At 44.9% G+C, this 14,765-nt stretch overlaps 2 protein-coding genes across 4 annotated transcripts in view; one reads left to right on the forward strand and one right to left on the reverse strand.

Moving 5' to 3' along the window:
• The window catches only part of LOC117666814 (putative carbonic anhydrase 3), a 74,992-nt gene that overhangs the window by 47,489 nt on the left and 12,738 nt on the right, over positions 1–14,765 (reverse strand). The gene's annotated exons all lie outside the window — the stretch shown is intronic.
• The window catches only part of SLC5A2 (solute carrier family 5 member 2), a 33,868-nt gene continuing 26,259 nt past the window's right edge, over positions 7,157–14,765 (forward strand). For both annotated transcript variants that reach the window (XM_060692829.2, XM_087891789.1), the window contains exons 1-6: positions 7,157–7,283; positions 9,936–10,007; positions 10,580–10,684; positions 11,309–11,368; positions 12,221–12,325; positions 12,498–12,603. In XM_060692829.2, the coding sequence (XP_060548812.2) occupies positions 7,173–7,283; positions 9,936–10,007; positions 10,580–10,684; positions 11,309–11,368; positions 12,221–12,325; positions 12,498–12,603 (559 nt within the window). In that variant the 5' untranslated portion in view covers positions 7,157–7,172. The remainder of the gene's footprint in view (positions 7,284–9,935; positions 10,008–10,579; positions 10,685–11,308; positions 11,369–12,220; positions 12,326–12,497; positions 12,604–14,765) is intronic.

The raw sequence follows: 14,765 nt of genomic DNA on the forward strand, positions 1-14,765 counted from the left end.
CTCCTTTCGGACTCAGGGCGGTGAACAGCCAAAATAAAAACATTTGTACACAAAAGTTAAAATATTTTTTAAAAATAATTAAATGAAATTTGGCCCATAATTTAAGACATTTCAATTAAAAATCAGTATCAAACGTTAAAACCAACATGGAATCAGGCCAGCCGGCTAACTGGAAAAAGTAGGTTTTTAGGGCCTGACGAAAAGTCCAGAGGTCTGGGATCACTTGTATCTCTGGGGGTAGATCGTTCCAGAGGGTAGGTGCTACCACAGAGAAGGCTCTTCCCCTGGGGGTCGCCAGCCGACATTGTCTGGCTGACGGCCCCCTGAGGAGGCCCTCTCTGTGGGACGAACCGTCCAGTGGGAGGCAATTGGTGGCAGAAGGCAGTCCCGTAAGTACCCCGGCCCTAAGCCATGGAGCGCTTTAAAAGTGGTCACCAACACCTTGAAGCGCACCCGGAAGTCCACCAGAAGCCAATGCAGCTCGTGCAGGAGAGGTGCCACGTGGGAGCGCCCCGTCGCTCCCATAATCCCCCGCGCGGCCGCATTTTGCACCAGTTGGAGCCTCCGGGTGCACCCCATGTAGAGAGCGTTACAATAGTCCAGACGAGAAGTGACGAGTGCTTGAGTGACCGGCGTAAGGAGTCCCGATCTAGAAAGGGGCGCAACTGGCATATCAGGCGAACCTGATAGAAACCCCCCCCTGGCCACGGTCGTCGTATGCTCTTCTAAAGACAGCCGTACATCCAGGAAGATGCCCAAGTTGTGGGCCCTTTCCGTGGGGACCAGTGATTCGCCCCCAATAACCAGCGATGGCACCAGCTGGCTATACCGGGATGCCGGCAGCCACAGCCACTCGGTCTTGGAAGGGTTGAGTCGAAGCCTGTTTCTCCCCATCCAGACCCGCACGGCCTCCAGGCACCGGGACATCACTTCCAAGGCATCGTTGGGATGGTCTGGGGTGGAGATGTACAGCTGAGTGTCATCAGTGTATTGATGGAACTCCACCCCAAAACCATGGATGATCTCACCCAGCGGCTTCACATAAATGTTGAACAGGAGGGGCGAGAGGACCAACCCCTGTGGCACCCCGCAAATAAGGCGCCTCAGGGTCGACCGCTGCCCCCCTGCCAACACAAACTGCGAGCGGTCAGAGAGATAGGAGGAGAACCACTGCAAAACGGTGCCCCCCACTCCCAATCCCTCCAACCGGTGCAACATGATACCATGGTCGATGGTATCAAAAGCCACTGAGAGATCTAACAGGACCAGGATAGAGGAATAATCCCTACCCCGAGCCCTCCAGAGATCATCCACCAATGTGACCAATGCCGTTTCCATGCTGTACCCAGGCCTGAAACCGGACTGGAGCGGGTCCAAACAGACAGCTTCATCCAGGTACTGGGGAAGCTGCCGCGCCACCACACTCTCAACAACCTTCGCAATAAAACGAAGTTTGGAGACTGGACGATAGTTAGCCAAAACAGCCGGATCCAAAGAGGGCTTCTTGATGAGGGACCTCACCACCGCCTCTTTCAAGGCGGCCGGCAGGACACCCTCACTCAAAGAAGTGTTAATAATCCCCTGGAGCCAGCCTCGTGTAACCTCCCGGGAAGCCAGCACCAACCAGGAGGGACACGGGTCCAACAAACATGTGGTCGTGTTCAGCCGTCCCAAGATCCTGTCCATGTCCTCGAGAGTCACAGGATCGAACTCCTCCCAGATAACACTCTCAAGACCTGCCTCAGTCATCTCGTCTGAACTAACCCAGTCAGCAGCCAAGTATTCCTGAATCTGAGTTATTTTATCATACAGATATTGTACAAAATCCTCAGCTCAGCCCTGCAAGGGGTCATCCCATGCTCCCAGATGGAGGAGGGAGCGGGTCACCCTAAACTGGGCGGCTGGGCGATTATCTGATGACGCGATAAGAGCGGCAAAGTACTAGATTTCGCCGCTTTTATCGCCACTAGGTAGGTCTTAATATGGGACCTTACCAGTGTCAAATCAGATTCGGACCGGCTGGCCCTCCAACCGCTCTCTAGGCGTCTTTTCCGGCGTTTCATCTCCCTCAGCTCCTCGGAGAAACAAGGAGCTAACTGAGTTCGGTGCCGGGTCAAAGGCCGCAAAGGCACTGCACGGTCCAAAGCCCCGGCGGCCGCACTATCCCAGGCAGCCACCAGGTCCTCAGCCGAGTCGTGAGCCAGAGTCTCAGGAAATGGCCTAAGCTCCATCTGGAACCTATCAGGATCCATCAGGCGCCTGGGGCGGAACCACCTGGTCGGTTCCGCCCCCCTGCGATGGGGTGCTGCGGTCAGAAAGTCAAGTCTGAGGAGCGAGTGGTCAGACCATGACAAGGGTTCAATGCCTATATCCCCTGTATCCAGGCCACTCGACCACTGACCAGAGATAAAAACTAAGTCCAGAGTGTGTCCACCTATGTGAGTAGGGCCATGAATTACTTGAGTCAGGTCCATGGCTGTCATGGAAGCCATGAACTCCCGAGCTACCTCAGACGTTTCACCGATGGATGGCAAGTTAAAATCCCCCATGACCAAAAGTCTGGGGGTATCAACCGCCACCTCTTTTGTCATGAGTCCAGAAACTCATTGTTTTCACATTTTCCTTAGAATCTGTAAAGTTTATTTTCCTAAGATTAAACTGTCTGCACTTAGAGAATGTGAATTACACTTGAGCACTGTAGTAACTATTTGGACACTTCAGGCATGACTAACTTCCACTTCATTGATTTCAGTGAGGGTGAAGTATGAGTAATTTTCTCTGAATCTTACCTCAATTAAAGAAACACAGACTATTTCTAATCTTGTTCTGTCCAAATACAAATGAATTCAAGTTTCTGTTTTTAATCTTTCCCCTTGAACTCGCTTGTCGTCTTCTAGATATAACAGTGCTATTTTCTCTTTAAAATACAGGTAGTCTTTGACATATGACCACAATTGAGCCCAAAATTTCTGCTGTTCAGTCAGTTTTGCCTCATTTTACAACCTTTCTTGCCACAGTTGTTAAATGAATTACTGCAGTTGATAAGTTAGTTAACTCGGTTGTTGAGTGAATCTGGCTTCCCCATTGACTTTGCGTGGCAGGGTAAGGATATTGCAAAATCTCCATTCCCACTCCACTCCAGGGGAAAGATACTGCAAAATCTCCACTCTCTCCCCTCCTGGGGGAAGAATATTGCAAATCTCCATTCCCACCCCACTCTGGGGCCAGCCAGAGGTGGTATTTGCCAGTTCTCCGAACTGCTCAAAATTTCCACTACCGGTTCTCCAGAACCTGTCAGAACCTGCTGGATTTCACCCCTGCTAAGGTGGGACTAGAACTCGCCATCTCCCAGTGATTGGTCCAAAGTCATCCAGTTGGCTTTCATGGCTAAGGCAGGACCAGAACTCACCGTCTCCACTTTCTAGCTTAGTGCCTTAACCACAAGACCAAACTGGTACATAGTATGTTTCAAAGTCAGCACGATCACTGACTTGTGGAGCTCTGTTGATGGATGATATAAAGTACTGTCAAGTATTTGCAAGCCATTGGCACATGTATCATACAGACACTAGTGGAGGCAGAAAGTGCCCCCACCCCTATGTGGAGAGGAGGGGCTTACACTGAGTATAAAACCCCCTCTAACCATGCTCTTTTTACGTTTGTTCTCCATGAGACAAGATCTTTGATAAGGGTAGTCACACACGCTGTGTGCCCCCTATCCTAATGGATATTAAGACAGCCTTTGTATATAGTTAATATGTTTTGTTATATGAATAAATACATTTATCACATTTATTCATGCATCTGCCTTTGGACTCTTCTATGCTCCTGGGTGTTTCTACGATCCCAGTTTCCACAAGTACTCATGAAGTCTACGATTCTGAGGTGAACTCCTTCCAAAACTGCTCCAGAAGACAGTTCTGTTATCACACAGGAACTTGGAATGAAACAGCTGTTTTTGGAATCCAATCTCTATCAAAAAGTTTTTAAATTATGGCAATTTGAAGATGTGTGGACTTTAAGCCCTAGAATTTCCTAGCCAGTATGTCCTCATTTTGCATGCATTAGCTATGGGAAAACATGATAAGCTCTGATTTTTCTCTCCCAGTTTCAAAACCCCTTATTAATGATTATTGGTTGAAGAACTCCTTGCTTTTTAATGGGGTATTCAATTACTTCAAGAGATGGTAGACTAAAAAGCTTTGGGGATATTTAAAAACAATTGTATTTACTTCATTCAATTAATATTACTACTCATCTTATTTATGTGACTTTAGGTAGCTCACAAATTAAAACAGCCAAGACAACCTCAGAATAACAGAGTTGGAAGGGACCTTGTAGATCATCTGTACATCCAATCCTACACTCAAGCAGGAGACCCTACACCATTTCTGACAGATGGCAGTCCAGTCTCTTCTTGAAAGCTTCCAGTGATGAAGCTCCCACAATGTCTGAATGCAAGCTGTTCCATTGGTTGATTGTTCTCACAGTCAGAAAATTTCTCCTTATTTCTAGATTGAATCCCTCCTTGATCAGTTTCCATCCATTATTCCTTGTCTGTCTTTCAGGTGCTTTGGAGAATAGCTTGACCTCCTCCTCTCTGTGGCAGCCCCTCAAATATTGGAACACAGCTATCATGTCTCCCCTGGACCTTCTCTTCACTAGATTAGCCATGCCCAGTTCCTGTAACAGTTCTCCATATGTTTTAGCCTCCAGTCCCCTAATCGTTTTTGTTGCTCTTCTCTGCACTCTTTCTAGAGTCTCAACATCTTTTTTTATAGTGTGGAGACCAAAAGTGGATGCAGTATTCTAAGTGTGGTCTTTCTAAGGCTATATAGAGTGGTATTAGTACCTCACGTGATCTTGATTGTATCTCTCTATTAATGCAACTTGCACTGGCTTTTTTGGCTGCTACTGCACACCGTTGACTCATATTTAATTGGTTGTCCACTAAGACTCCAAGATCCCTTTCATAGTTACTGCTATTATCAGAGCTGGAAGGGGCCTTGGAGGTCTTCTAGTCCATCCCCCTGCTCAAGCAGGAGATCCTATACCATTTCAGACAAGTGGCTGTCCAGTCTCTTCTTAAAAACCTCCAGAGATGAAGCACCCACAACCTCTGAAAACAAGCTGTTCCCACTGGTTAATTGTCCTCACTGTTAGGAAGTTTCTTTAACCAGTTTTGTACAGATATGATTTTAGAGTAGAACAGAATAGAATAGTTCCTGAATTTCTCTTTTCTTATCACTTCAATTGCTTACAGTTGCCAGAGAACTTACAGGTCTTATTATTTTCATTCAGTAAATAGATCTGAATCACCTGATCCTTCCAGCCAATAGCCCTCTCTGCTGGTGAAAATCTTGTGGTGCAAGCTTGCGGACACAATTTCCCAAAATACATGGCTACGGTTCTTCCGCTTCGCCAAAGATGCAAAAATAAAGATACATAGTAATGCTGGTCTGTGACCCGAATAGAAATTGATTGAATAAAGATGTTTAGCTGACTGGGTGAGGTTCACTGACTGTGGAATTGTGGGAGCTGAAGTCCTTAAAGTTTCCAAGGTTGTGTGGGGAAAAACCAGTACTTAGATAAGTGGAATCGATTAAATCATGTTGAGATATAAAGCCACAGTTTTCTACCTTGTTAAAACAATTCCATAGATTTGCAATGGGAAATCTTTTGTTTTGGCATCAGATAGACTATTTAGATAGTCCTATAGTCTAGACCCGTGATGGCAAACCTATGGCACGCATGCCACAGGTGACACGCGGAGCCATATCTACGGGAATACGAGCCATTGCCCTAACTCAGCTCCAGCGTGCATGTGCGTGCCGGCCAGCTGATTTTCATACCGCCCATCCCCTCCCAGGAGTCTCCACACAGCCCATTTTGATGCCAGGTAAATACAGGGCTCATGCAGAAGCTCTGGGAGGCCATTTTTGGCCCCTAGAGAGCCTCCAGGGTTGAGGGAGACTGCTTTCACCCTCCCCAGGCTCCAAGAAAGCCTCTGGAGTCTGGGGAGGGCAAAAAACGGGTCTGCCGGGCCGATCTGAAGTTGGGAAATGTGCCGTTTCCAGCCTCCGGAGGGCCTCCGGGGAGGCGGGGAGGCCGTTTTCGCCCTCCCCCGGTGCTAGGAAAGCCTCTGGAGCCTGGGAAGGGCGAAAAACAGGCCTACCAGGCCTACTGTAAGTCTGGAAATGGGCCCGGAGGCTTCAGGGAGGCCTGCTAGGCCCAAAATGGGGCATGGGGGGGATCATGCACGCATGCGTGGGGGTTGTGCTTGCATGTGGGGGTGGGGCACTGCAGGGGGGTCGCACACACATGCACAGGGAGGCAGGGTGCATGTGGGACATTGAATTATGGATGTGGGCACGCGCGTGCGCGCTTTCCGCACCCGAGGAAAAAAAGGTTCGCCATCACTGGTCTAGACCTACTGTACAGCCACAGTTAATCCCAAAATTTCCATTGCTAAGCAAGACAGGTCTTAAGCCATATTTTATGACTTTCTTGGCCGCAGTTGTTAGAAGGTTCCTTGGTGCTCTCTGAGCTTGCTTGTTTTCTTGCAGACATTTCATTACCCTAACTAGGTAACAGCATCAGTGCTAGCAAGCTCAGAAAGTACTAAGGACCCCTCATTTCAACCCTGAGCTACAAATATTCTCCTTTATTAGTTCTAACGCACTAAGCCAATGTTTCTCAATCTCGGGAACTTAAAGATATGTGAACTTCGACTCATATGGCTGGCTGGGGGAATTCTGGGAGTTGAAGTCCACCACATCTTCAAGTTCCTGAGATTGAGAAACAGTGGACTAAGCCTTTGTTTTCAGTGTCAAGAACAGTCAACACACATCAAACAACTACTTGGGTATCCAAACCAAAACATGAAGATTTGTGTCAAGGAATGCTCTGCCTGTTGACATCTGCCTACTAGGCAACTTTTGGCCACAAAACGTTGGGGGAGACAAGCTGAACCCAGATAGTAGAAGTTGCCTTTTCTCGCATCATTTCCACCCCCTGCCCTCCAGGTCAAGTTATGTTCCAAGTTAATTGCACATCCAACCCATGACTAAGTTGGTTATTAACTACTCATGAACGTTCTTTAGAAGAACGGTCCAAGAAGGTTATTTCTCTTTGGTCTTGTGGCCAGAGTTACAACTGGAGTTTACGGCATCATGGAGACAGAATCACCAACCCTCACATCTAAAACGGCGGCCATCAGCAATGCGGCAGACATTCTGGTCATCTGTTTTTACTTCCTTGTGGTCATTGGCACTGGCCTTTGGGTACGTAGAGGTCACTTTCTTCATGGGACGTAATGCTGGACTGAAATTGCTCTGCTGGTAATGGGGCATTTCGTTTGTAAAAAGCACAGGCAGTGCTCGACTTACAACATTCATTTAGTCACCATTCAAAGCTACAGTGTCACTGAAAAAGAGACTTATGATCGGTTTTCACACTTTTGACCATTGTAACATCTCCATTGGTCAGATGATCAAAATTTGGGTGCTTGGCAACTGGCATGTATTTATAACCGTTGCACGATCCCAGGATATTGGGATCACCATTTGTAACTTCCCAGCTGGCTTCTGACAAGCAAAGTCAGATTTGCTTAATGACCACATGATTCACTTAACAACTGAAATGATTCACTTTTAACAATTGTGGCAAAAACGGTCATAAAGTGGGACAAAACTCACTTAACAACTGCCTTGCTTAGCAGTGCAAATTTTGGGCTCAATTGTGGTTGTAAGTCAAGGACTACCTGTACCACTGGGATTCAATGTCAATGAAATTTCAAGCAAAATTTCAGAGGTGGTTCAAAGGGTCTCTTAATTTCCCTAAAAATGATTTGTTTTAGGCTCACAATACTGGAAACAGTCAGTAACATTTCCCTCCAGGGTGGATTCCCTCCATATTGAAATCTGGCTCCAAATCTGCTGATAGCCAAGAAGGGAAATCTAAATCAAGATGGACCGCTTTTAGGGAAACATGAAAGAGATTTGGAGATTCTCTATTTTATCTCAATATCTTTATTTTTTCACAAGGGTGTATAGGCCAAGAAAGTTGTTAGTTGTAGTTATTGCAATTGTTAAGGTCAAGAAAGTCTGTATCTCCAGGCATCCTTTATTTAAGGGATAAAACTGAGGAACCTAATATATTACTGCCATTTTCTTTCTTTTTTTATTTGTTGGAATAATATTCCATTTAAAATGTTTATTTGTTCCAATTTATAAATTACACAGGGAATCATCTTTTAAAGGGCAACTCAATAAATTGTGCCAGAATTTAGAAATCAAACATTGTCTAACAAAGGCATTTTTAATTAGCAAAGCAACTGATTGAGTTATATATTGAGTTAGTGCATAAAAGTGCATGCAATCTGTTCAAAGTGTCTAACCCAAACTCCCTGGATTTATATAATATTGAGTCAATCGTGAAAAGGTAGGCAAAGTATTTAAACAGTGACAATGTTGGGTATAAATAAGACAATGCCACTTACAGCCCTTTTTCACAAAATCATGTGCCCAAATGCAAGCTGGCAGGGTGACTCATGTGCACGTTTATTAGGCTTTTTTATCCAGGCTGCTAGTTTCTTCTCTTTTTTTAATTTCTGACCTTATTGCTCCAGGGGGTTAATTATTATCCTCAGTTACACGGTTCAGGAATGTACTGGAAGCTGGTAATGAGTAAAATTGAAAAGATGAGTGAGTGAATTGTCTGTTCTTTAAAGAATTACAGTCTGCTCCCAGGCACTGTCTTCTAGTTTAGTCTAGAAATTCTTCCTTTGATACCGATTAAATGGGATTAAATGATCATGTACCTCATATGCCAAGCTGAATCATATTAGCCTCTTTTATCTGGCTTTATTTCAGGGGTGTCTGCAGGGCATGGGTTAAAAAAGCCAAAATGGCAGCGCAACAGTGCAATTAAAGCTCGTCCTGCATTGCATGTAAAAAAAAGAAGAAGCTTTGATCATACTGTCACACCCGCCATCTTGGCTTTTTCGACCATGCCCTGAACATATCCTTCCTATATTTAGAGCAGTGGTTTTTTTCAACTTTGGGCCTTTGAAGAGGTGTGGACTTCAACTCCCAGAATTCCTCAGCTAGCATCGCTGGCTGGAGAATTCTGGGAGTTGAAGTCCACGTGTCTTAAAGTGTGAAGGAAAGAGGGGGGGAATCTGCAAGGAGCTTCAACATGGAGGGCAGATCTGGATTTCGGTAGAGGACAGTTTGGGAACTTGATTTTGCTTTCTTCACTGTGATACCCCTATTATAGAGCTCAAATGACTCCTGTCAGTCCTGATTAGAGGTGGTTCCAAGGGCCACAAAAGGAAAAGTAGGGCTGCACAGGGAAATCATGATGCAGGAAACCCTGATACTTGTGGTTTATACCAGTGGTGAAATCCAAATTTTTTACTACTGGTTCTGTGGGCGTGGCTTGGTGGGCGTGGCAGGGGAAGGATACTGCAAAATCTCCATTCCCACCCCACTCCTGGGGCCGATTCTCCAAACTGCTCAAAATTTCCGCTACCGGTTCTCCAGAACCTGCCAGAACCTGCTAGATTTCACCCCTGGTTTATACCACAAACCATGCTTAAGACAACCAGGGTAGGAGATGTAGTATTCAGCAGGTTTTGACCAGTTCTGGAGAACCGGTAGCGGAAATTTTGAGAAGTTTAGAGAACTGGTAAATACCACTTCTGATTGGCCCCGCCCCCATCTATTCTCTGCCTCCCGAATCCCAGCTGATCAGGATGAAATGGGGATTTTGCAGTAACCTTCCCCTGCCATGCCCACCAAGCCACGCCCACCAAGCCACGCCCACAGAACCGGAAGTTTAAAAAAATGAATCCCACCACTGCATGGTAGGATGTGTTATGTGACTCAGACCATAAATCCTCATATCTTTCCTCTTTCTCTTGTGGTTTGCAGTCTATGCACCGGATCAATCGAGGGACAGTTGGAGGATATTTCTTGGCTGGAAGGAAGATGGTGTGGTGGCCGGTGAGTGACCAGAAGAGAGAGTGGAGAGAGGAGACAAGAGACCCCAATTACTTGAGGGATGGGACAGAGGGCACTCAACAAAATTTTAGAATAGGGGATGCAGCAAAGTAAAGTTATAGAAGGAAAATCAAGTGGGTTATTTAGGAAGAAGAGGGATATGAAACAATCTGTCAGTGATGGGCATGGGGATAGGACTAGATCAGGGGTCTCCATCCTCCAGTCCAAGGACCGGCACCAGTCCTTGGCATGCCAGAAACCGGGCCACACAAACAAGCGAAGCCCCATCCGTGGGATGCAGGCAGCACATGAAACCACGCCCCCTCCTGTCCACGGATAAACCTCTCTCCACAGAACGGTCCCTGTGCCCAAAAAGTTGCGGGCCACTGGACTTTTTGGTTCCCCACCCCGATCATAGGATTCTATGAAGATGCGATAAAGATAAGAGAGAAAGAAAAGCGACCTAAGTTTCTGGATGAACTGGGAGATGAGACCCAAGGCGACAGGGCCCAATAGATTTGGAAAGTCGATATGCTTTTTTTTTTTTAAAGAAAATTTGGTGGTTGTGTTCACAGATTGGTGCTTCTCTCTTTGCCAGCAACATTGGCAGTGGGCATTTTGTGGGATTGGCAGGCACCGGAGCAGCGAATGGCCTAGCAGTGGCAGGATTTGAGTGGAATGTAAGTAGCAGAAGGACAAGATTGAGAGTTTCCCCAGAGCAGGGGTGCACAACTATGGCCTCTTTAAGACTTGTGGACTTCAACTCCCAGAATTCCTGAACCAGCCGTGGAAGTTGAAGTCCACAGGTCATAAAGGGGACACAAGGTGCTCACCCTTGCCAAAGAGGAATCCCCACAAGGGGGTGGAGCAAGACCTGCTTCATTTGCTGAGCAGAAAGCACCAGAATACAATCCCTGATTTGCCCCTCCCCATCAACAGGGAGAAAAGGAGTATCCACAGGGTAGGGGGGTCATAAAAGGCAAGATGGCCCCCACAATCGTGCAATGGTGCACATTAAGAGGCAGCAGTAGTTTGATCATACAATATGAATGCCACCTTTCCTTTCTTGATTCTCAACCTGCCCACGACTCTTGCTGTGAGAGCAATTATTATTTTGTCGATCTCCACAGATAAATCAGTAAGAATTGACAATGCAGTGCTGGAAGAAGCTTCACCTGTTTCTTTTCTGCCTGTCACTGCAAATTAATTGTCCAGAAGCTTTGATGAGAATTTGGGGAGAAAAGAAAAAGATGGAAACTTGATCTATCCTGGTTCTCATTCTATTTTGTTTTCTTTCTTTTTAGGCTATATTTTTTGTTCTTCTGCTGGGATGGTTCTTTGTTCCAGTTTACCTCTCTGCTGAGGTAGTGATTTCTTTTCTCAATCACACATTTCTCTGTGGCATTTTTAATCTTCCCAAATAATTCAGAGCAGATCCATCATTCTCTCCACCCTCCCTACATATCAGCCTTGCGAGGTAGATTAAGCTCAAAGAAATGGTGCAGCCAAATATCTGGAGTGAGCTTGCCAAATGCCAGCCTCCTCCTAATTCTTAATTTAACCAAACAGGATCCATTCCTGTTGTTTTATGCAACACAAAAACTAAAGAGCTGGAAAATGCGTACTCTTTCCTAATCCAGTAACTGGAAAAAGTGCCCAACCTTTAAAACTTTTCAAACAGCATGCAGGGCTGGTACAGAAAAGGCACATATCTTGCACTTAGTGCGCCACCTTGAGCATGCCCAACGCTGTCAAATCTTATTGACACAGAGAAGTTGGGCTCCAGCTTGGAAGACAAAACCTCTAATCCCACTGACCAACCCTGATTCGATCCTACAAATCCTCTTGTGCCCTGAAAATGTTGCAAAACACTTGAGCTGTGGATTAAACACTCTGGCCTTTTTGGGAACTTCTGACATTATGGAGAGAAAAGAGCCAACTGGGTATAATGATTAAGGTATTGGCCTAGAAACCAGGAGATGGTGAATTCTAGTCCCACAATACAACCATCATATAACCATATAATGGTGAATACTAGTCCCACCATATAACCCTGAAAGCTGGTTGGTTGACTTTGGGCCAATCACCAGGAGATGGTGAGTTCTAGTCCCACCTTAGGCATAAAAGCTGGCTATAAGAAATATATATAAGAAATAATATAATATAAGAAATAATAAATAGACATTAACATGTTCTCTGCTTCCTCCCCCATGTAGGTCATCACAATGCCCCAGTACCTGAAGAAACGTTTTGGAGGCCAAAGGATCCGTCTCTACCTCTCCATCCTCTCTCTTTTCATGTACATCTTCACCAAAATATCAGTAGGTCATTTTTCTCCAGACTTCCAGGACACAGTGACAGATCATGGGGAATATTTGGAAATCTCTTTACTTTTGCCTTCTTAGGAAGGCTGGTATAAATGTTCTCGTGGCTTTTAAATTCTGATTAATCTGCACTTTTTCCTGGTGCCGTTTCTGCTTCTCTTACCTGCAGGTGGACATGTTTTCTGGTGCTGTGTTCATCCAGCAAGCCTTGGGCTGGAATATTTATCTAGCTGTCATAGCGCTTCTGATCATAACCACCATTTATACCGTGACAGGTAACTTGGGTTCTTGGGCTGGGAATGAACTGGGTACAGTCCTTAACTTACAACCATTCGTTTACATTTGAAGTTACAAATGTTGCTTGAAAAAAATGACTTATGACCAGCCCTCACACTTATGACCATCGCAGCATTCCCACAGTTATGTGATCAAAATTGGGGCACTTGGTTGTGTATTTAGGACGGTTGTAGCGCCTTGGGATCACACAATTGCCATTGTCAGCTGGCTTCTGACCAGCAATGTCAAGGGGGGGGGGAACCTGGATTCATTTAACGACTGCATGACTCATATAACTACTGCAGTGATTCATTTAACAACCATGGCAAAAAAGGTCATAAAATTGAACGTGAGACACTTAACAATGGCCTTGCTTAACAACAGTAATTCTAGTCCCAATTGTGGTTATAAATTGATGACTTACCTGTTTTAAATAGGAAACTGAAGTTCCTGGGCAATGTGATAAAATATAGCTGGGGGGAGGGTTCCAAACACCAAGCCAAAAAGAAAGACTGATTTTTTTGTATGTGAGGTATAATTACAGCCTTTTAGGCAGTAGAAAAAACACGGAAATAAATATGGAAGGAACAATCACTTGCTAATTGGAAGGATTCAGGAATGTCTGCAAGGGAAGGATCGAAAAGGTGAAGAGGGCAGCCCCACCCCTGTGATTGAAGCTCCACCCATTTTTACCTGCGTCATAACTGTTTTTAATGATCTAGGACTTTACATGATCCTGGCAAGGTTAAAAAGGTACCATAAGTTGACACTGATGAAAAGGAATATTTTTGTAGAGGGTCTAGCATTCATTAAAAATAATGAAATAAGGGAATATTTTCTGTCATTTATTCACTTATTTGAAGCCAGGCAACCAAGCTTAGTACTGCAGAACAATCCTATTTCTCCTCACATCCAGCGAGCCAAATCTTCTTTTAGAATATTACCATTAAAAAATTATTCTCTTTACCTCACAACCAACATTTAGCAGCCAGTAAGTGGGCTTTCTTCCCTACTGGATTTTGTCCTTTTCTTCATAATTTTGCCAAATTTACATTTGTCTCAGGATTACCATTCCTCTTTCAGACGGATGCTACGATTCTGGATGCCCAAACAGCCAGGTAGAATGCCAGCAGCCGAGTCCTCTCTCGCACACAACCTACGCACACCGCTTATCAGCCAATTAAAACTTAATCCCTTCTAAAAAGAACAATGCAGTAGCCAGGAAATAATCAGGCCAGAAATCTAGAAGAATTGTTCACAGAATGAACCTTTCGCCATCACATGACCTATTCCCTAAACACACACATGTAGAACATAGAATAATAGTGTCGGAAGGAATGTTGGAGGTCTTCTAATCCCAAACTAGCTCGAGCAGGAGACCGTATACCATTTCAGATAAATGGTTGTCCAATCTCTTTTTGAAAGCTCCAATGATGGAGCACCCACAACTTCTGAAGGCAAGCTGGAAATTTCTCCTTAGTTCTAGGTTGCTTCTCTCCTTGGTTAGTTTCCATCCATTGTTTGTTTTCTGGCCTTTTAATTTAATTTAATTTAATTTAATTTCAAATTTATATACCGCCCTTCTCCCTGAGGACTCAGGGCTGTGTACAGCCAAGATAAGAACATAGAATACAAATATTAAAAACAGTTAAATATATATATAAATTTGGCCCGAAAATTAAGAAGTCACAAACTGATTAAAAGAATTTAAAAATTTCTTCTTAAGCCAGCCCGGCTTGCTGGAAAAGATGGGTTTTAAGGGCACGACGGAAGGCATTGATGTCATGGATTCTCCTTATCTCAGGGGGTAACTGATTCCAGAGGGTAGGAGCCCCCACAGAGAAGGCCCTCCCCCTTTTGGTGCTTTGGAAAATAGTTTGACCCCCTCATCTTTGTAGGAGCCCCTCAAATATTGGAATACTGCTATTCTGTCTTCCCTAGTTCTTCTTTTCATTACATTAGTCATACCCAATTCCTATAAACATTCCTTGTATGTTTTAGCTTCCAGCACCATATGTGTGTGTGTGTGTGTGTGTGCGTGTGTGTGTGTGTGTGTACAGTTAATATTTAGTGTTTCTTCCCGTGTAATTGTGAACATATCCCTAAAAGGGTAGAAGCGACGTTTCGACAGAATCTCATCTGCCATCATCAGGCTTATGTG

This window comes from Pantherophis guttatus, chromosome 4 (genome assembly GCF_059756535.1).
Source record: "Pantherophis guttatus breed Tessera chromosome 4, ASM5975653v1, whole genome shotgun sequence".
NCBI lineage: Eukaryota > Metazoa > Chordata > Lepidosauria > Squamata > Colubridae > Pantherophis > Pantherophis guttatus.